This window comes from Metopolophium dirhodum, chromosome 7, assembly GCF_019925205.1.
Source record: "Metopolophium dirhodum isolate CAU chromosome 7, ASM1992520v1, whole genome shotgun sequence".
Lineage (NCBI taxonomy): Eukaryota > Metazoa > Arthropoda > Insecta > Hemiptera > Aphididae > Metopolophium > Metopolophium dirhodum.
The window spans coordinates 31,702,121-31,724,538 of record NC_083566.1 but is presented as its reverse complement, the minus strand read 5'-3'; the positions used below and the strand labels follow the sequence as shown (position 1 = coordinate 31,724,538).

At 27.8% G+C, this 22,418-nt stretch overlaps 1 protein-coding gene, 1 non-coding gene and 1 pseudogene across 3 annotated transcripts; 2 read left to right on the top strand and 1 right to left on the bottom strand.

The window, feature by feature from the left end:
* Positions 1-4,784: 4,784 nt before the first annotated feature.
* On the top strand, positions 4,785-4,988 carry LOC132949814 (small nucleolar RNA U3). The gene has a single exon (XR_009665140.1). It is a non-coding gene; the product is annotated as a small nucleolar RNA U3 (small nucleolar RNA).
* A 1,236-nt stretch (positions 4,989-6,224) lies between these two features.
* LOC132948958 (zinc finger protein 845-like) lies at positions 6,225-13,585 on the top strand (annotated as a pseudogene).
* LOC132948957 (procollagen-lysine,2-oxoglutarate 5-dioxygenase) lies at positions 8,854-20,896 on the bottom strand. Of its 2 annotated transcripts, none has more exons than XM_061019677.1 (16): positions 20,566-20,896; positions 16,444-16,532; positions 16,240-16,373; positions 16,001-16,167; positions 15,635-15,811; positions 14,952-15,151; positions 14,146-14,277; positions 13,954-14,072; positions 13,777-13,878; positions 13,593-13,718; positions 12,189-12,327; positions 11,949-12,131; positions 11,763-11,867; positions 11,220-11,369; positions 9,526-9,654; positions 8,854-9,463 (listed from the first exon to the last, which is right to left on the bottom strand). In XM_061019677.1, exons 1-16 carry the CDS (start codon positions 20,663-20,665, stop codon positions 9,308-9,310), a joined length of 2,208 nt encoding a protein of 735 aa, XP_060875660.1. In that variant the 5' UTR covers positions 20,666-20,896; the 3' UTR covers positions 8,854-9,307. The 2 variants fall into 2 exon arrangements, with proteins under 2 accessions (XP_060875660.1, XP_060875661.1); XM_061019678.1 differs by lacking the exon at positions 11,220-11,369 and adding an exon at positions 11,546-11,692 and having other exon boundaries at positions 20,566-20,893.
* Positions 20,897-22,418: the final 1,522 nt, after the last annotated feature.

The window sequence follows — 22,418 nt, the reverse complement described above, 5'->3', positions numbered from 1 at the left end:
TTTTGGTTTTTGGTGTAACTCTAAAACAAATGACCGTAGGGACATGAAATTTTGACTGAATGCTTATATTAGCATTTTCTATACACCATAAAATTTACAAAATATTTTGACTCTTTTTGAGCTGTTTACGGCCATTGTCAGTTTTCAATTTTTTTAGTTTTTTTTTCTATAAATATCAATAAAATTTTATCTGTTGAGTAAAAAAGCTTGAAAATTTAATAGAAGGCTCCTAGGTTATTGTTTCAAAGGCAGATGAAAAAAATTAAAAATCCTTAGTCACAGTTTTTATTTATAAGCATTTAAAGTTCAAATTTTGACAAAATACGGAAAAATCACAAAAATTAGCAAATTATTTTGAGTTGAGAATTCATAAAAATTTTTCTTTTTAAATCTAAGATATGCAAATGTAATATAAGATTACTCATAAATTTGTCTACCTTTATCAAAAAAAAAAAAATGTCTACAAGAAACTTAAATTAAATTTTTATGAGCGTCTGAAATTTATATTTTTACAACATTTGATATTCACTCGATTTCTCATGTAATAATTTTCTTATTTTATTATAATTAAAAAACGAATGACTGTAGATACTTGAAAATTTCACTGAATGTTTATATTAGCATTTTCTATATACCATAAAATTTATAAAATATTTTGACTCTTTTTGAGCTGCTTACGGACATTGTCAGTTTTCAATTTTTTTAGTTTTTTTTTCTATAAATATCAATAAATTTTTATTTGTTGGGTAAAAAAGCGTGAAAATTTATTATAAGGCTCCTGATATATCGTTCTAATAGCAGTTGAAAAATATTAAAAATACATAGGCACAATTTTTTTTTATAAGCATTTAAAGTTCAAATTTTGACAACATTTATCAAATTTATAATTTATTAATTATTTTGTGGTTAAAAATGTATAAAATGTTTAACTTTTATGGCTAAAGATTGAAAATTTAAAACAAGGCTCCACGTAAATAGGTTATATATAAATTACTTTATTCACAATAATATCATCAAATATACTTGGTAAAATCATAGGCTGACTGACCGTTTTCGCTCAGAATCGTTTTTCTTATACAATGATATTATATCATTGAATTCAAATTTAACACCATCCATTATAGTGACCCACTTGTAACATACTGTACAGCAGAGCGACATCCACTTATCCACCTTTTTTTCGTTGAAGTACCTCCGATGGGAGGTCTCTTCCCTCAGTCTCTTCTGTCTTTTTTTTTTGTTATTATCACTTAAAGCTTTTTGTTCTAATTGTAACAGATAGCGTAATAAAGAATTTTGTTAAAAAAAAAAAAAAATATTACTATTTACCATACCGTCAATCTGGGTGGCTTGAAACGATTTTAACATTATTTTTCTTATTCTGATCTAAATAAATCGTAGATATCTGCAAGAAAAATAATTTGTCGTCAAATAAGGCACTAGAACCACTTAATACTTTATAAAAAATGTTAAGTCCATAAATTGGTGGTAAAAAAAAATTAATTACTCTTGTTTCAATTAAAATACTTTAATGGTGACTTAAAAGTTAAATCCATATATTTGTTTTAAAAATATCAAAAAAAAAATTCAACTTTTAAAAAAATAATTAGGTACATAAAAGTATAAAACGATGATTTAGGACTGTCCTTGATAAAATAAATTAAAAACGTTTTTTAATAAACAATTCAACTTAAAATTAAATTAAAATTACTACCTAATAACAATTGAGGTAGGTACCTAAATATATAAAAGTAAAATAATTATATAGTTATAAAAATCCACTTCCTGTCTTCTTCAGTAGTACGGCATTGTTTCAAGTGACCTTAAATTTTACTAATTTTTACGTAACTGATGAGTTAAGTCATCAACTTAAAATCGAAAAAAAAACATTATTTTTTTTTTATTTTCTATTAAATAAATATTCTTTTTGAACTACTGTGCAATAATGAAAATAATATATGAAAAATATACAAACATTAAAATTTGATGTTCTTTATATAAATCTAGAACACTTTTAAAAGTGATTATTATTAAAATTGGTTCCACGATAAAATATCCCGGTGAAAATATCCCCGACAAAATATCCCAAAACCAAAATATTCCATGACAAAATATCCCGCGTAAATATTAATTCAAAATTTAACCTTCATTATAAAAGTTGTGGTTGGATTAGAAGTACCTAATAATATCACTTTACCTTTCTAAAATCATTGTCAGTTATTCGTTATTTTGTTAATTGTATAGTATGTCGTTTGACGTTTTATATCAGTACCTACAATACGTGTCGTGATCTATTAGCTATACTAATAGTCTTAAATTATATTATTTAATTAACTGTTTTATAATTTTAAAATAAAAAAATGCTAGAATACATACAAAGCCATAAAGGAAATAAATTACTAATAGTTGAAAACTAATAATTCAGTGAACACTGAAAGAGTGAAGAAAGATAAATATTTTTAATATTTATTTAAACATTTTTAATTGTTTTAGATTCTGAGCGTAGCGAGGATATAAAAGTGATAAACACTTATATAACACTTTGTTTATCACCATATCAACAAATAAAAAATAATAATATTATAATATTAATTCAACAAACAGGCTATAATAAATAATAACAATATAAAAAATCCAGACTGACAAACCGTCTCCGCTCAAAATCGTTTTTCTAATGCAATGATATTATATCATTGAATTCAAGTTTAATACTATCTATTATACATTGACCCACTTGTAACCTAATGTGCAGCAGAGCGACATCCACTTACCCGCTTTTTTTTCCCAAAAATGTAAATATTAAATGTATAATTGTATTAATATTTATGCAACTTTTATAAAAAAAGGTTAAAATTTAGAATTATTATATACGCGGGATATTTTTCCATGGAATATTTTTGCGGGGATATTTCATCGGGGATATTTTGACCAGGATATTTTGACGTGTCACCATTAAAATTGTAGTCATTTTATAGACCATTAGGACACTACATAAATATGTACACATATAGTATGTAGTAGTGTAGTACACAATACTACGACACTATACGTAAATATCTATGTATGTGTGACTCACAGTATGATCCCAGACAGCAATTTTTTGTTTAAAAATATTATTTTAACATTATAATAACGAATAATATTAGCATAATGTTATTATAATAATATTATAATATTATCATTACAAAATACTGTCTGGGATAGACTTTAGTAGGTATGTTTATACTTATTACTTACAAAGTTGTAAATGGCGTGACAAGACTAGTGACTAGTATTGAAGTTAATTATTATGGTATTATTTAATCAAAAATCTAAGCAAATATTTAATTGGTAATATGCAGTACCTATCGGCTATCATTCTAGGTTATAGACTACACTAAAAATTGTCGTAAATACTGATGATGACAGATGAGTCATGAGTATATAGATAAATATTGTTTTACATACTTTTCGCAAACATAATGTGTCGTCCGGCGTAATGTATAGGCAAAATAGGTACATTATACTGCAGTGTATTGTCCATAATTACATTTTAACTCATCTCAAGCATAGGCACAACTAGGGTACAAATTCTGGGGGGGGGGGGCTAACAAAACTACTTATTAAAAATAACCTATAGCCTATAGGAGGCTTATATCTAAATTAATAAAGGATATTTTGGAGGGGCTAAATCTTAAAAACTTTTTTCAAATTTTCTATCCTCAGTTATAAAAATTGAACATTTTATACAAAACAATTTACAAATATTCGTGATATTGACTAATTTAGTCCAACTTCAACTTTTAATTAAATGCTTATAAAAAAAAGGTGGGTAAGTGAATGTCGCTCTGCTATACAGTAATAATATACATAATATTATTATTATTATTTCTATGATTGATTGTCGACTAGAAAAACTTAATTAAGACCGTGGGCTTAATGATCCATTGAATATTATCGGCATTATTTTGCTCATAGTAATAATCTATGAGTCTAGGACTGTAAAATACCTCCAAAATATACAGACCCACGTTGGTATATTGTCATTCTAAAAGTACCTACCTAAGTACTATCTATTTATTTAGATTGAATACTTTTTCCTGTAATATAGTATTTCAATATTTATATTTAATAATATGACACGAAATTGATTATTACTATGAGCAAAATAATGCCGATAATATTCAATGGATCATTAAGCCCACGGTCTTAATTAAGTTTTTCTAGTCGACAATCAATCATAGAAATAATAATAATAATATTATGGTACTTGGCCGGTAGAGGCGCCACCAGAGCGGGACAATAATGGCCCCATAAGAGCATCATAACCGGGGATTAGTTGCCAGACCTAATAATCTAAGACCGTGGATAATACCATCCATAAACCTATTAACTATTTACTATTGAGTATCGACTATGAATACGGACCAATCCCCTTTATAAAAGCAAAAGTATTGCTTAAATCACTTAAATTAGGGTTGGTCAAGATCTAGAGAAAAATAAATTCCACCAGATTTTCAAAAATTCAGATGATGTACAGATCCGATAGATGGCGCTTATCTAAATTATTTTTAAATGTATTGAAAATCGTTCTTAATCCGTGATTAAACCTTAATAATAATTGAAAAATCGATAAATATTTTATGTTATTCTAACACAGTTTTATACGCATAACATAATATTGCGGAGTATAACAGATAACTGTAATATATTAGATATTCAAACAACATTTTTAATTATTATCGGTTGACGGGTCGAAGAGATCGATTTCATTATAAGTACGCTTAAATGATGGTTATCAAATTAAGATCATACTTCACAGGATCATTTCTGTAGTGTGCATCGTCCCCTCCAGGTGCAAATCTGGAGTCGTCATTGGCCACGATGATGAGACTAGTCCATCTACTTGAGCGTGAGATCGCCGGGCATCTGTCGTTTTGCGATAATGATGACTCAGCAACGATGATCGCTTACGGTTCGCCGGATGGTAGATGGACAGCCTGAGAGGTCCAATTTTGAATAATTTTGAATTTGATTTAGTCGTGACAAGTTTGTAAATGCTATTGAGCCATCTTCCTTAATATCTAATATCTGTCTGCGCCGTTAAATATAAAAATATGTCAAGTAGCGATGACTGATATCATTGTAAACATATCCAACTATACATTAATTTATTTTATGTGGTATTTACAATTTACTATTTACCCAACTAAATTATATAATTTCGATTTCGAGTTACTAAAACTAAAATACTTTTATATTCAATTTTAACTTTTTTTATACTTTTACTTAGTTTATTATTGGTTTTTATTTTTGAAGTAATTACTCTTAATACTTTACTACTTTTATAAATCGCAATTGCGTGTGAAAAAGGGGTCAAAAAACTTGAAATTTTAATACAAGATTCCTCATTAGTTACTATAATAGCGATTTAAAAATATAAAAGATACATATTATACACGATTTTTAGATTCTGAGCGAAGCGATGAATGTATTGATTTTATAATGATGTGTGTTTTTTATTTATTTTTGTGTTTGTCATCAACTTTTAGGACAGTAAAAATGCTTGGATTTTCTTCGACAGTAACTTTTCTGATAGAAAAGTGAATCTAGTTGGTACTTTGGGGGGTAAGTAGCCAGTAGTTTTCAAAAGCGACGTGAAAAACAAAAGATCAATTATAGAAAAACGGGAATTTTTACGCAAGTACTTAAAGTACTCAAATTGCCAAATAAGTTAATTAATTGATTTTTTCTTAATACATTAATCGGTACCTAAAACCTACATCATTAAAAGTTTTATTACTTTAACGAATTTCTTGAATACCAGGTTTGCTAAGGTAGTAAATTTTAATTTATAGTCATGACAATAGTGATATTTGATATCAACATCAAAGGGCAGTCAGAACTCGAGGCATATTATAGTGCAGCGCTTCCCAAATTTTTTTCTCCTAGACCCCTTAGACTAAAGCTAGAGTATAGTAAGATTGCCGACCCCGTAATAAAAATACCCTAACCTAACAATAATAAATAATAATAATTCACGGAACCCCAGTTTCGGAAACTCTGTTCTAGTGCATTTGAATATGTTTGTTTAAGCAAAGCTGCAAAAATATATTTGAAGTTATTAATATTTCTGATGAGTTATTTTCGATAATATGTTACTAGCTGTAAATCATAGAGCTACTCTTTATTTCAGGAAAATTATATTTTGTCCACAGAAACATTCCCTTACTATACACAATACCATGAGTGTGGACCAATCAGAATTTTCAATAAAGGATGAAAGTCATCATTCTATTAAAAATGAGAATGATATTTATTTTATATCCCTCTTTTAACTTCTGTAAAAGAAGAAGTAACTTTGCATCATGATAATGGGGACAGTGATCATCTTTTTCCTATTGATAAGTAAGTCTTATAAGTTTTTTTTTTTTTTATTTAAAAGCCGCTAGTATAGACTATGATGGAAGTCTTATAAGTTGCAGTAGAGAAAGATTTATCATAAATGTACTTTCAATTTCGATTAGGTAATGAGCGTATTGTTTGTATTTCAAAAACATTAATAGTACTGTCCAAAAGCTTTTGAGCTTGGAATATGTACAGAAGAAAACTGTAAAATCAAAACTAAAATTGATGTAATTAATAATCTAGAAACAGATAGTTGTTTCTTTAAAGAAGAACTTGAAGACTTACATAATCGTTTTCAACCATAGTGATTGAATTAACATATTTTAACCATTTACCAATGTGTTTTAACTTTATATGATTGAATTGATGGCTTTAAGCTTATAGTGTTAAAATAGCACTCAATATAGTTTTGCTGATAAGTGAAAGGGGACCAGAGGAAAAAATCATAATCTATTTACAAAAAAATGGGTGTTAAAAAATATTTGTAATGGTTTTGGGACAAAAATAAATCATTAGTGCATGAAAATTATAATTTTAGATGAAACTCAAGTCTTTTTCCAAAAAAACAGTATTTCTTACAATTTATTTTATAAATACCTACATTTGGGAGTAAATATTTGACATCAACATATCCCCTATTTGTGTACAGGGGTGCTACACCCTAGGGATAGTGCTGAAGGATGTAATTAAAAATTATCTTTTTATCTACAAGTTGTAAAATAATTTTTTTACAGATTATTCATACATTTATTATACAATCCTTCATAAATAGTTAATTCTAACAACATATATATCCTAAATTATTTAGTTATAAGAGACTTTAAAAATGATTTGTTTGGCAGCTACTAATTTACTAAAATCATTTTTATTTATCAGTAGTAGGGTTCAAAGAAAAGCAGCCGATAATTTTAAATTAGAAATAGAATACAATGATAAAACATTCGTAATTAAAAAAAAAACAATTGGAGATACTGTATTTGAAAGTGAAATTGTTTTTGAAAAAAGTGGAATACAATCTATTTTGAACAAAGAAAAATGTAATACTGATCATTATTCCAATTTTACTGATTTGCCAAGAACAATTTATAAAGACTTAGTTAATTGTAATAATAAAACTGATCAAAACAAGAGTAAAAGTGAAAAACCCATCTATATTTGTGATTTGTGTCATCAATCATTTATCACTAAACAATTGCTCATTTTTCATATGAGATATAATTTTCCTAATAATGGTTATTGCACAAATAATAATTCAAAAAAAGTTTGTTCAAAAAATATCAAATGCAAAAAATTTAAAATACATAAAAAAAAAAAAACATTTTCGTGTCCAATTTGTTGCAAACAATTCAATGATCAGTCCAATTGCCGAAGACATACAAAAATCATGCTAATACAAATAAATTCAAATGTCGCTTTTGTGCGAAACAACTCACTACTCAATACAATCTTTGTGTTCATATTCGATTACACACTGGTGAATCCCCATATAAATGTGACATTTGTCATTTAACATTTCAACGTAATGACAATTTGTCAAAACACAGAAAGATTCATAAAGTAAAACAGAAAACATGACTGTTTAGGATTGTCACAAACAGTTTTCAAATAACAACACTTTATTGCGCCATGTAAGGATTCATCAAATGGAAAATATTTATTCGTGCTATCATTGTCAACGACCATACATGCGGAAATCTTCACTTATTGTTCATTTGAGGTCAAGACATACTGGTAAGAAGCTGTATCAGTGTCATATTTGCAAGAAAGATTTTTTTGAAAACTATGTCCTTGTACGCCAAATGAAGATTCACAAAAAGGGGAAAAAAATAGGTTTAATGATTTAAAAAATATTAATACATAAATAACCTATAATGTTATTTTATACTATTAAAATTTTAAGTCTGTTATACTAATAAGAACGAAAAAAATATATAATGATATTATATATTTTATGCATTATGCATATGCCTTAGGAGTCAGTGATATTCAATTGGTGCTATCAGTTTGACTATCAATATTTGTTTAAATAAGCGACCTGTTATTAAATACTTTATGTGATAGTAATCATAATAAATGTGTTAAACATTTTGATATTTTTAAATTCTAATTATTTGATTGGTATTAAAATATTTCTTTCTTTATCATTCTCTGTGAACACTTAAATTAGTGTACTTAGGTTTCAATCTTTCTAACCTTAACATTTACATTTTGAATATGGTCAGTATAGGCTGAGATGACCTGTGATAATAAAGTTTTGCTCAGAATTATTTTACGAATAGTATGAAATTACATTATAATTGCTTTCAATTTTAATATTATGGCCTATAGGACACCACTATTTTGTGCTGGAGTGGCAAAGCGATAACTATGCTAGTCATCTGAACTATTTTCTGCTTGACTTATATTGTATACAATATTATTTGCTCACTCATAAAATAATAGTTAAAATACAAAAAACATTTTAAGTAGGCTATTAAGACATATTTTTATTTTAAGCTCAATCACAAAAATATTAAATTATTTTGTTTGTAAATTTTATAGTAGAATTATTTTTATAATTAATTCAGTCAAGTCACAATAACTCGAATATCGAAAACGATAAAAATAAATTTTACTTGCGTATTTTTAAATTATATACCTCAAATATAACACACTTCAAGGGCTAAGAAAAATTTTTAGTTATGAGTTATTGCGATTTGACTGTAACATATAATAATTTTAGGTATCAACTATAATTTAAATTTTATAAAAAAAAACTTTAAAAATGTCTGATTATAAAACACCTATTAACTACATGACTAATTGTTGTTCGTTAAATTGGGTAAAAAAAAAAAATCAACAAATGTAAAAAATTTAAACATAAAACATACAATGTAGAAAAAAGTAACTGTTGTATACGTCTGTAAAAATGCCAAGGTCATTAAGGATCAACAAAAGATATCATAATATATCTTGTTCCATTGATGACTTCAAGTCCCTCATGGTAATGTGTGAGCCGTCCCGGGTGCATAAGCATCCAACCTACTTTCAGGTCTGTAACTTTACACTTATATCTCAAAAAATGGCAACCACCTCCCTGTATAAATAAAAAATTATAAATAAAATGGAACAAGACAACATTTATTAGTGTGACTTTACCTGATAATCTTTTCCTGGAGAATTTAAAGCTATATTGATGGTATAGGTAGATGAATCATGGTGAGGCCTCAATGAAGCCTGACCAAGTGGGTTGTATTTGACGACAAAGTTCATCAGAGAACGAGGAGGCTATAAAAAAGTGTTAGTAAAATAATGTTACTCATTGATTATTATTTGTATTTAAGACTATAATTAATCACCAATTAACCAGGGCAACATGCGTTAAAATAATAAAATGTAATACATTTAACATAACATCTGTATAATATAATGTTCTATAGAAATTACAAGCATAATTTTTTTCTCAAAATGCCAATTTGAACGGATTTCTTAGTTAAAAAAAAATATAATTTGTGTAATTCAGTTTAGATTTTTTCAATAAGCATACAATGTTTATTTTAGTTTCACAATTTATTCCTCGATAAAAGAGTGCAACTGATCATTATGATCATGACTGTTAAACGCAAGAGTAAAAATTAAAATAGGAAGGTCAACGAGAGATTTGTTTCACATAGACTCAGGAATTGATGAGGGGACATCCTCTTGGCCATGCCATTCAGATTCAATATTGTTTTACATAAGGATATGAAAGATATTATTTAAGTAGGAAGCATTATTAACAAGTCATGGCAAATCAGTGCATTTATACAGATGATATTGAATATTGAATTAATAGGATATTGAAAAATGAAAATACAGGAGGTTAAAATTAATTTTTGACAAATTTTATCTTAAAATAACTTATTAATGAAAATGTTATTATTTAACAGTTTTCGGGGAGGTCACAACCCCCTAATTCCCCTAGATACGCTGCTGTGTCTGTAAATAAAGAAAAGAAAGATAACTGCCAATTGTGCATACTTAGTATTTTCATGTTGATGTTACAGTCAAAATCTACAGAGATGAAGTTAATAAGTTATATTAGACCCATTTAGACCAATAGTACTATAGTAGAAACAAGGGCATTATCAAAATAAGATGGCAACCAACAAAAGATTCAAAACCTAAGAAAAGTTTGGCAAGGAAAAAAGGCGATATTGAGATAAAGAAAGCAAATCTGCAGAGTGCGACACAAATTATGAGTCAGGATCTATAAATTGTTACATAAGTTAAAGCTTACATGCGGGTATATCTATTGTTTAAATTTTGGAGTATAGAGGTTAAAGAATAATCAATCGTCTATAGCTGTGTTAACTATTTACTATATGTAACTAGTTCAACAGTTTATGAAAAGATTTTTTTTTATATTACTTAAAATGAATTCCAAATTTCAAAATAATATTATAAATTAATTAAAAGATAAAAAACAATATTTTAAGTGCTAGTAATAAACTAGTGGGCACTTTTTTGTAACCACCAAAAATATTTAATACACTAGGTTCAGGAATAAGTATTGTCTGAAAGAAAATATAAAACTATTTATTTATAATTCCGTATTGGTGACATTATTGACATTGTCAATAATTTTCATTTTCATTTTTAAAAAAATTACTAAAAATGTAATCAAATTTCTAGTTTTAACTATTAGGTTTAAAAAACTCTTACTGTTTAGATATTTAAAATATATAAATTGCATGGTTGAACATAATTAAGTTAGTTGAAGCAAGCAAGCAAAAACAAATATTTTATAAAAATATGCACAAAGTACAATTAGTTTATAGTAAAAAAATAATTAAAAGTAAAAAGCAGCTTACGCCATCTGAGTAATAGCCAAGATACACATGCTCCTGTAATCGGGAAACAAATAGTCTTAAGAACTCTAGCCACACATTTTGTAACCCGACTTGTTTCATATGAATGTCTCTTGTTGGCACAGCTTCATATCCATTATCCAATCTGGGATCCTACGGTTTGAGGTTATCATGCGCTATTGTTAATAATTACTCTCACACATTACATTATTAAGTATTTATATACACATAGGTAATAATTATATTATGTTTATTTATTAATGTCAAGCAGAGAACACACACATGCTTTAATATTGTTTTAATTTAGTTTGGTTTTCATTCCCACATACGTCGTGAGCGTAACCAATAAATGCTTTCTTTTGTATTGGCTGAACATATGATCGAAGGAATTCGAGCCAATGCTTCTCAAGTCCAACTTGATTCATGTGTATGTCTCTGGTTGGTACAGCTTCATAACCAGTTCGAAGGCGTGTGTCCTTCAATTCAATTTATGTCATTTGCTGTTCAAGTTTTTATATGAAAATAGATATTTACTGGATGACTTACGTTATTTGTACCATCTGACCATTGACCAAAATTCTCCATAATTTCAATAAATTCTTGGCAAAACTGTTCAGTTAAAATTGGGAACCAAAATACATCTGGGCATGGCTTTACAATAAAATTAATATATACATAAAGAATATTTTCAATAATTTTAAATATTTAGTTGAAATTTGGTTAAATAATTACCTCGGCTGGTTTTTTATCAGGATTAAAATTTTCCATATATTCTGGATGAATATAACGCTGTTCCCAATCATATCTGTTTTCAAATATTTGGTATACTTCAGGATTTTTAAGAGTAATATCAAATGATTCTGAATCAATCAAATGCCCATAAGTATATTGATTATCAATATACATAAAAACCCCCTAAAAATAACATTTTCATAAATAATTTTCAACTTTAAAATGATGACTTCAAAATACCTTTTCTCTTAATGATTTACTAAATGCCATATCATAATCCAAGTTATCTTCTTTGTATGATGGCCTAGTGTATTTATTTTCTAAAATTGTACCTTTCATTAAGTAACAACTACTTATATACGGTACATTCCAGATTCCTCTAAAACATTATCGCACATAAATATTTCATCAATATATTAATAGTATTTTTTTAAGCAAATTTGTTAATATAAAATGCAACAGGGGAATTTAATAGAATTAGCAATTTAAAAGGAAGTGCCCTTTAATTGATCATAAACCAGGATAGGGTCAGAATTGCATTCAACATGACGAGGACACAGTTAGTTTTTGATTGTAGTCAACAGAATAAAGTTGTGTCAAGGTATAGCAAAACAAAAAGGACATTAAGTCTTACTAAGATTTGAATACGTATCAAAGTTATCAACAGAGAATAAAAACAACAAAAGTAATAAATATTACATTTTAAAATTATTTTAACAAAATGTTTAATAATGTAGGTTATTAATTTTTCAAAGCTATTACTTAATTTAAATAATTTTTTTATGATTTCAGGCGAGTGCAGAATGGGATTTAAGAATATAATAGTAGCTGCATTAATCACAGCAATTATACTTGGAATTATAACAGATGTCTGTGGTAAACGTGGCAGAGGGAGAAGTAGATCAAAAAGCAGAGTGCAGATTGGATTACCTATTACAGGAAAATACAGAGACCCCGAATCTGATCAATACTACAATCATAATGATGTATTGTGCCAAATATTTGTTGATAGTGTTAAGAAGTTTAATTATTATTATTCATTTTAATTTAGGGAGCAAAAATAGTTATGGCATCACATTTTGATTACGAATATGTACTTGGGCACAAAATAGTATTTGTTTGTGTAGCCAGAGGAAATCCGAGGCCTCAAATCACTTGGTATAAAGATGGCACTGAACTGTATTATCATTACAATCACCATGTAAGTAAAATATCTTAAAGAACAATTTCAAGGGATCAAATTAAATATTATATAATAATGACATGAAATAAAATAATTACATAATCAACTGTCAAGTGTTTACTAAATAAATTTTGAATAATTTGTTTTTTAAACAACAATAATAAAGACAATATATTTAATCATTAATAGGTATAGTTGTATGTAATGGAATTTAAACTAGTTAGTTTTATTTAAGGTTCATGAGTGGAATATTGCCGAAGATAGCATTAAGTCTAAATTGGAAATTGATCCAGGAACACAAATGGATGCTGGTGTGTATGAGTGTTCAGCTGACAATAAATACAGTATAGATCGAAGAAGTTTCAAGACAGATTTCAGTATAGCATTTGAATCATAATGAAAAATAATTATAAATGAATGTGTGTCTTAAATAAAGTGATTTTTTCTTGATTAAGACTTACGTTTTATTGTAATTGACAATATCCATGTAGTCAAACGATCTAGCATAGAATCCTTCTTTAGATAAGGCTCCCCAAAAGTTAGACCAAGCTTTAAATGGTCGTGTGAGCATTGGGGCAATAATTTTTCTAAATGAAAATAAATTAAACATTATTTATTATAAACAATTGAGAGAAATATTCTTACTTATTACGCTGAATTAATGTTTTCAATGTTTGTGGATTATCTAAATGTGCTTCATTCTCAATGTAAAATAAAAAGTCACACAATTTGCTAGTACATAATGAACTGTAAAAAAAATAACCAACAATTAACACATACAAAACAAATATAAATAATATAAATATTTAAAACAATATTTACAATGAAAAGTGTCGTGCATGTATGCTTTCTTCTGCAGTCTTATGAAATACAAATGATGCATTGTATTTATCACCAATTTTAGAAATAAATTTATCCACATGCTCTTTATGATAGTCCACCTAAACGTTTAAAATCAATATATAGAAAATTTAAAGAGTAAATACTAATTCAGTGATTAATAAGAAATATTACAAGTGTAGTAATAGACAAAAACAGTTTGCTCTTTGGATAATCAATGTTTTCAATTTTGTCTAAAAATTCATCAAAAAATGGAGTAGGTTTATCAACTATTATAGATAACAGCACTTTTGGATAATTTTCTTCCTAAAATAAACAAACATTAACAAATTATAGTTGGTACCTACCATTAAGACTAAAATAAGGAGACCAAACCCAACTACTGAAAACGTTCCGAAATGAGTCGCACAATTAAATAGCCACAGGCTGCGCTGCGGTCTTAAAGGTTACTACTTTAACCCACATAGTATAGGGATTATACATGTTATTTTTAGGTTTTTTGGAAAATATATGCATCATATTGAACGATGGCCCATTATAAAAGTCATAGTTTGTACAATTATACATTTATACATGTTCAATGTGCATATTGTGCACCATGTCATACACAAAATTCTTAAGAAAAAAATGTTTGTCTACATAAGTTAGGTAACCTAACGATTGTTCAAGAAGACACTATGTATGATGTGTATGGTGTATTGATTAGTATTGGACTCAGACTTGTCGTGAACACAGATATACAAGCTTAAAAGACGTATGTAAGATGATTAGAAATAATTTTATTAATGTAATCCCTATAGGCTTATAGTATGAGAGTTAAAGTACCAATCTTTGTGACTGCAACGCAGCATGTGGCTTTTTAATAATGCAACTCATTGCAGGATGTTTTTTCAAGAGGGCGGCCGTATGAGTTTGGTTTCCTTATTCTAGTCTTCATGGCTGTATATAAATTTGTATAAAAAAGTTTTATGTGAAAGAACCTTGAGCGTTGAAAGATCTAGATTGTTGTCATAGCATGAACTACAGCCACTCTCAGGAGACCACTTATTTGGAATATAATTTGTGTAGCTATTGAATGTTATTTTAGATAATCCATTTCCATGAATAACAGCTGGTTGAGTATTAAAATTAATATTTTCCAATACATATGATTTATTTACAAGTTTCAGTTTTATATCATCTGTAATTACAAATAAAACCAGTTTTAACAAATTGATAAAAAAAAAAAACAGACATTTGTCATGCATTTGGTTTACTACCAATATATATTGGCAGCAGATAAATTCTATTAAATTAAAATTATAATTTCATTCTATAAACTGTAAGAAACCGTAGTTGTTTAAATAGTTTTTCTAACAGAAAAAAATTAGTATTATAACTGTATCTGAAGAGCTTATAAATTTATAAATTATAAGTTAGAATATTATAGTAAATAAAATAAATGTATATGTAAATACATAAACACAGATGCGTAGCCATTGACCGTGTTTATTATAGCCAAAATTATAATAGTGTATTAAAAAAATTATCTCCTTAAAAAATTCCTGGCTAAGTCGCTGAATTAACATGTAAATGCTTTAGTCTTAAAAATTGATTAATTATATGACATTGCTCATGCTGAAAATCTTATATTCAGATAGAAAAAATTAAAAAATATTCTAACCTTCAGCAAGATAGACATTTTGAAACAATTTTGCATAATTATCCAACTTAATATTAAGCTTTTCACGTAAATCGGTATTTAAATACAAATTTGTCAAATGCAATTGATCGTCTCCAAGATTTTTTATTGGCTTCTCTGATAGTAACTTATACAATTGGCTAGCATAGCCAATTATACCTGTTTAAATAAAAGTTTTAAAATTAATAACATTTCATAAGCACTTATTTTTTTTTCTGTGTAAGACTAAACAATATATTAGAATATAATATTGAGTATTTAAATATTATACTCTAATATATAACAAGTATTAACTCACAATGATATTTTAAATTATGTAAATAAATTAACATGCAATTGTAAACAAACCTCCAGAGTTTATAAATCTATAACCATTCAGATCAACGGTAGGATATTGATCTGCTAATTTTCTATCCGGCCAACAACTATTTTCGGTTGAAATTACGATCGAAGAATCAAATTCAGTAAATGCATTTAGAATTGTACTGCTGTTAGCTAAAAGTACAACATCATACCTGAAAAAACCATAATGTAATTAATTTAGTAACCAAGTCAATAAAATATTATTTTAATTAAAAATGTATTACGCATCAGTGAGTAATACTGCTAATTTATCATTGTTTTTATAAGGCTCTAATGCTTCAAGATACAAATTTAGTTTGTAACCACCACCAACACTATTCATGTTGCCTCCTTGCCATGGCTTATCAAAACCAAGCACCTACAGAAAAATACATAAATTAGAAATTGAAAATAATTCATAAAAGTTTTAAATAATACAATATATTTACTTTAGTTTTAAGGCCATTTAGGTTAGCAGAATCAATGAATCTTTTGAAACCATCATTTTTTTCAGAAGCTACTGTGAGTACAAGCAAATCTAAAAATAATTAGAATCATAATTACATTTTAATATTTATACTTAAAAAAGATTTATTAGTATGACTAAGTAAGTTGAGATAATTTGAAAATACCGGCAATAAATAAATATGTTATTACTTATTTCTTAAATAACCCATACAATAAAAAGCTGCAATTATTGTTATTATTATTATATTTGTTATGAATGATGATCAAGCTATAAAATATATAGTAAGTACCTAATACTTATTGTATTATTTAATACTAAATAATAATTATATTTATTTATTTATAGAAAAATAATTGGCTTAGCTTGGCTGACAGTTAAATGACAACTACATTAAGCCAATATCATACAATAATAAAATAAATCAATAATAAGTAAACACACAAATATATTATTATAATATTATAATATATCCTGATTTATATTTTAGTTAATTATTTAAAAATATTAATACCATACAAATAATTTCCTATACACAACTATAATCTTTAGAGTACTTATGGACTAAATTTTGTCTGTACATTTGGATTAACTTTTTATTCTTATTGTAGAGTTATTTTTTAAGGTATTGTTTGATAATTAAAAATCTAATACAATTACAACAGAAATTAATAAAGTTATAATAGACACAGCACCGGATAGACAAGTTATCGGCCCATCGAGTTTTAAGAATTCTAACGGTTTTTTGACTACAACTACTGCTACTGTACGGTTTAATAATTGGATTCAATTATATTTTCTACTTATGTCTGTACTTACTAATTTCTCAATATCATTTAAAAATAAAATTATGGCCAAACTCTCATGACCGGCCCACCGAGAACCTAACCGAAATGTTCTCAGTATATCGCTGACCTAATCCGAGCCTGAACAAGCAATAACAAGTTTACAGTTCTCATATTATTCTATTTAAGTTTTTAAAGAATTAATAAATTCAATTCGGATTTTGAAATATTTATATTACAAATATTAGGTTCCATAATCAGCATATTTTAAAATAAAATAACAGATAATATTATGTTTAGTGTGCCCCAGATGTACAGATTACACACCCAACAGAAGATGAGAATTATGTATTTATGTTATTAACATAGTTACAGTTTATATAGAATAAAATATTATATAATATAATTAGATAAAAATGTGTGAATCCATAAGTGAAATATTAACAAAATATTCATGTGAACACATGTAAGGAAAAAAGAATAGAATGACATTTCCGACTGACCCTAGTAAAAATAAATGATAAGACGCAAACAGGAAGCATACAGAAATGATTAATGTTACAGATAGTAAATATTAAATAATGTACTAGAAAAATCATACAAAAAATTATTTTATTTATATGGTAATATGTACCTATTACGTATACAATTATTTATTAAGTATAGGGACCTATATATTCCACACCACAGAAATGATTGATCGATAAATATTTTTTTCTAAGAACTAGAAACCTATGAGTTAGTTGAATTTGTGAATTAAATGATAGTGATAGGTAGGTATGAAATATATTGATTAAGCCTTATAACAGTTCCAAAGTTTAATATTTACAATGCTATATGTATATTATACATATTAATATTAACCAATGAGATATAATAAAGATATATTATTAAATTATTTTGATATTTATTTTAGCAAAAACTATACACCCACCTAAATATTATATAATAAAATATTTCACTTTTAGCTACAAATTTTCTTGAATTAGTATTATTAAATAATTATATAATAATATGCAAGTTTATATTTATTGAAAAAATAACAAATATGTTGTACAGAGCCAGCAGAACAAGGCCTGGGACAATTTTTGTTTTAGGCGAGGCCTCAGAATATATAAATTTTTTTAACTCAAGGCCCAAAATGTCATATACATGCCGAAGGTTGGCTCTGATGTTGTAAATTCTACATTTAAGTATTTAAGGGAGCCATTTATAGGAATATATCTTGCAATTAAACTTAATAAAACAATTGGTAATTAAAAAAATTGCAAATATGTAACAATGGAGAAAGTACTTTTATACATTTATTTCACCCAAATATTTTTTATTTCAATAATTAATTATGAAAATATAATATCTTGACATCCTCTGGATGGTATACACATAATTAATAGATTCAAATGTATTTTATTTTATTACATTATAGAACTTGAGCTGAACACGCTCGATTTAATTATTTTCACATGTATTTAGTATGAGGATCCCATAAAACAGCTCCAAACTCCTAAATAGACCTCACAATCTATCTAATTCTCTATTAGCTCTCTAATTCAAATTCATTAGTCATTCACTCATTCCATATACTTCTAACTAAACCAAGAATTTTTAATTCTTTGATATTTTAATAATTTTTTTTTAACCTTTAGCAGTCAAAAATATATTTAGCATCTAAAAAATTATTATTCAACAATTTAAATTTAAAAAAGCCAATGGATAATGACGAAGTATAATTTATAAAATTAAAAATGATCAAATAAGATTAGAAATTTGCAAGAGTAAACCAAATATATGTATTTTTAAGAGGGCGCTATCAGCCATTTGTTGTCTTTGTCTTACAAGTGCGTAACATGGCAAATATACGCTCAGGAGAACACGTTTAGCTCCGTTAGTTTACAAATTAGAGTTAATCGACCTATTATGATACTTGATGGTAAGTACATTATCCGTGTTTGTAGATGGGTTTTTTTTACGATAGTTCAATTTTTTAGTAGGTAAATTATGTGTCTATAATATAGTGTAAATTCAAAATGCTCATAACTCACTTAAAAAACTGAATAATTGTAAAAAACTCACATACAAACACAGATAATGTTCTTACCGTCAAGTTTTATAATAGGTCAATTTGCTCTAATTTTTAAACTAACTGAGCTAAACATGATCTGCTCAACATAATTTTCATATGTAACTCACTTGTAAGACGAATACAACAATTGGCTGTGTAGCGTTCTCTTAAGCTCAAGTGATACTTAGCAATTCGTAATTATATACAATTGTACATATTTGTCCATAACCATTTTTTTTAATCAAAACATTTTAATTGTCAATTAATTTGATGCTGCTATAAAGACAGTTATATTGCTCGTTATATGTTTTTTTTTTTTTGTGGTATTAAGAGCCGTAGGAGGAACTGCTGTTGGCAATACTTCTCCTTCAACCATGTTATATGATGTCTACAACAAGTAAAGAAGGTTCAAGAAAATACTAGAATTTAAAATAAGTATTTTATTTTTTATTTAACAGAATATGAGAGTATAATATTCTTATTCAGTGGTGTTCATATAGTGGTGGGGAGGATGGTTATCGTTAGAGTTTAACCCCACTCCATAACCAAATAAAAAAAAAATGGAACTTAATATATTAATATAATATGTATTAAAGTATCATATTTCTGAACATTTCCAAACAATACGCATTATATCAGTAACACCAGTGTTGACTATTATTTTGTTTATCGACTGCCCACTTATTTATTGTTATACCTAGTTCTGACTTTGATTTTGTATTAGGTACTTAGGTAGGTATATAATACCCAAGTCCTAACTAATAGTACCTACGTATTATGTGTAAAAATAATATCATAAATTAATTTTAAACATAAATAATATACATTTTAAATCATTTGTGAATTAGCTACCGAGTTCTATAAAACATTTCTGTCGTGTGAAAATGTTATCTACTCCAATGATCTTATTATTTACCATTAGGTAACATTGACTTTTGTGCAGGTTCTAATTTACTTAATGCTAAATATTATTATATTGTCTACTGAAATACTATGCCGATCGCTGGTATACTGCACCTACATGAGTAGATGGGATATAGAAATTGATTTCATAGGTGTAAAGTCGAGTGAGGTGCCTATTTTATTTTATATTTTTCCGTTTGAACCATTATATAATGTGCTGGAAGTTGAATTAACTCGGTACCGCAGAGGCGCCGACGAGTCCGTGTTTACGGCACGAGTTTATTTTCGTACCGGTCTTAAAAATAACACACCAGACGAGGCAGATTGTAGTGAAAAAATAATAAATTATACTCACTGAGATCACTTTTGGCGCTCACGTCTTTTTTGGTGGACGCGGAGCCCAACGCGAAGAACAAGCCGCAGACGGCTATGCAAACGCCGAACGGGGTTTTCATCGTTTCGATGACTTTTCAATTATTTATTGAAGACATAACATTTGTGGTAAGTTGTAGCATAAAATATGTACGCTAATTATTATTGACAGTGCAAATCACTATGACGCTTGTCAGACGACCGCACGTGCACGACTATCAGGGGACGCTGGACGACTGAGCGCTGAGCAGTGAGCAGTAAAGTGCGATCACGGATCGCTGATGAATTGAATTGAACACACGGTGGTCGCGGTGAACACGAGATCACGGACGACGGTGTGTGTGATTCGCCGCCCACCGGATTAGTTTATCGCGCGTTACCGGAAGAGCATGCGCCCGGCATGAACAACACAGGTTTCGCCATCTGGCGGTGGTAATCGGAAAAAAAAATCCCCGGACTACAATTTTATTCATTACTCACAACCACAGTCCACATGCAACGTGAATAAATATTTTTTAAACGTTAATTAGTAGGTATCTATAATTACAAATACGTATATTATATTATGATATAATAATATATTATGTGTCTCGTGCCTACATTTAGTAAATTATTGTTTGATAATATTACTATTATTATTACCAATATTTTGTATAATATTCTTGTATACTATGTTTTTAACTTTATTATTTGACGTATCGATCATTCGAAATATTTTTATATGCTATATTTGTGAAGTTATTAAATTAATTAAGTTGAATTACACATAATATTTAAAACAAAATATTATTTATAATGTATACTTTTTTTTAATAATATTATAATATAATTATATAATATACGTATTTGTAACTGAATGTTAATAATGTGATAAATGATAATTATAGATGCTAATTGACGTTTAAAAAATATTTGTTCATGTTGCATGTGGTTGTGAGTAATATTGTAGTCTTGGGATTTTTTTTCCGGGATTCCTGGCGGTACGTGCGTAAGAGCAACGTTAAATTCAATCGCAGAACAGTACATATTTTATTTATAATATAATAAATAATTGCTCGTTACGATAAATGACGTATGACGGATGATAATGTAGAACACTATAGAACAATCTGACCATCAATATGATATTATAATAGCGACTAGGGGTTTTCAACCTTAAAACGGTTCGGGCCGATTAAGAATATTATAATGAAGCTATATAATAAATCCGAGCTATCCCTGCACAAGAAAAAAAATTCGGACCCAAAAACATACAAAGTCTACCTATTTAAAAGACATCCCAGACGGCTAGACGCCTAGACACATATATTAAAATGACAAAATATTGTAATAATATTATGTTTTACCCAGATGCATAAAAAACAGAAAAGGGGTAGGTATTGCAATCGTACACTCTTGTGATATACAGACTACCTAATGAATGCTCTATATTATATTATTCATTCGAAGCAATAGGTAGCTATATTCAAAACAATTGACTTCATTGGAATACAAGAGAAAACCTTTAGTCTTTACAAACAGCATAATACTCACAGACTCATTGAGTACCTATAGGTAATCACTTAAATTACTAACTTAGGTCTTAGAAAACACAATAAGCCCTTTAGATATAGCCAAACTCATACAAGAAGAAACCAGTAAATTAATGCATAATGGTACTAACATCCAAGCCCGGACAGTGGCGGATCCAGCAGAGAGGGCAAGGGGGCATTCCCCCCCACCAATCGTGGTAGTTTCCCTATGTCTTACTCCGTGTTTAGCCAATTTTTCTACTTTTTGTACTCTTGTCCCCCCATGCCTTCGCCAAAATTAAGCTCTGGATCTACCAGTAACATC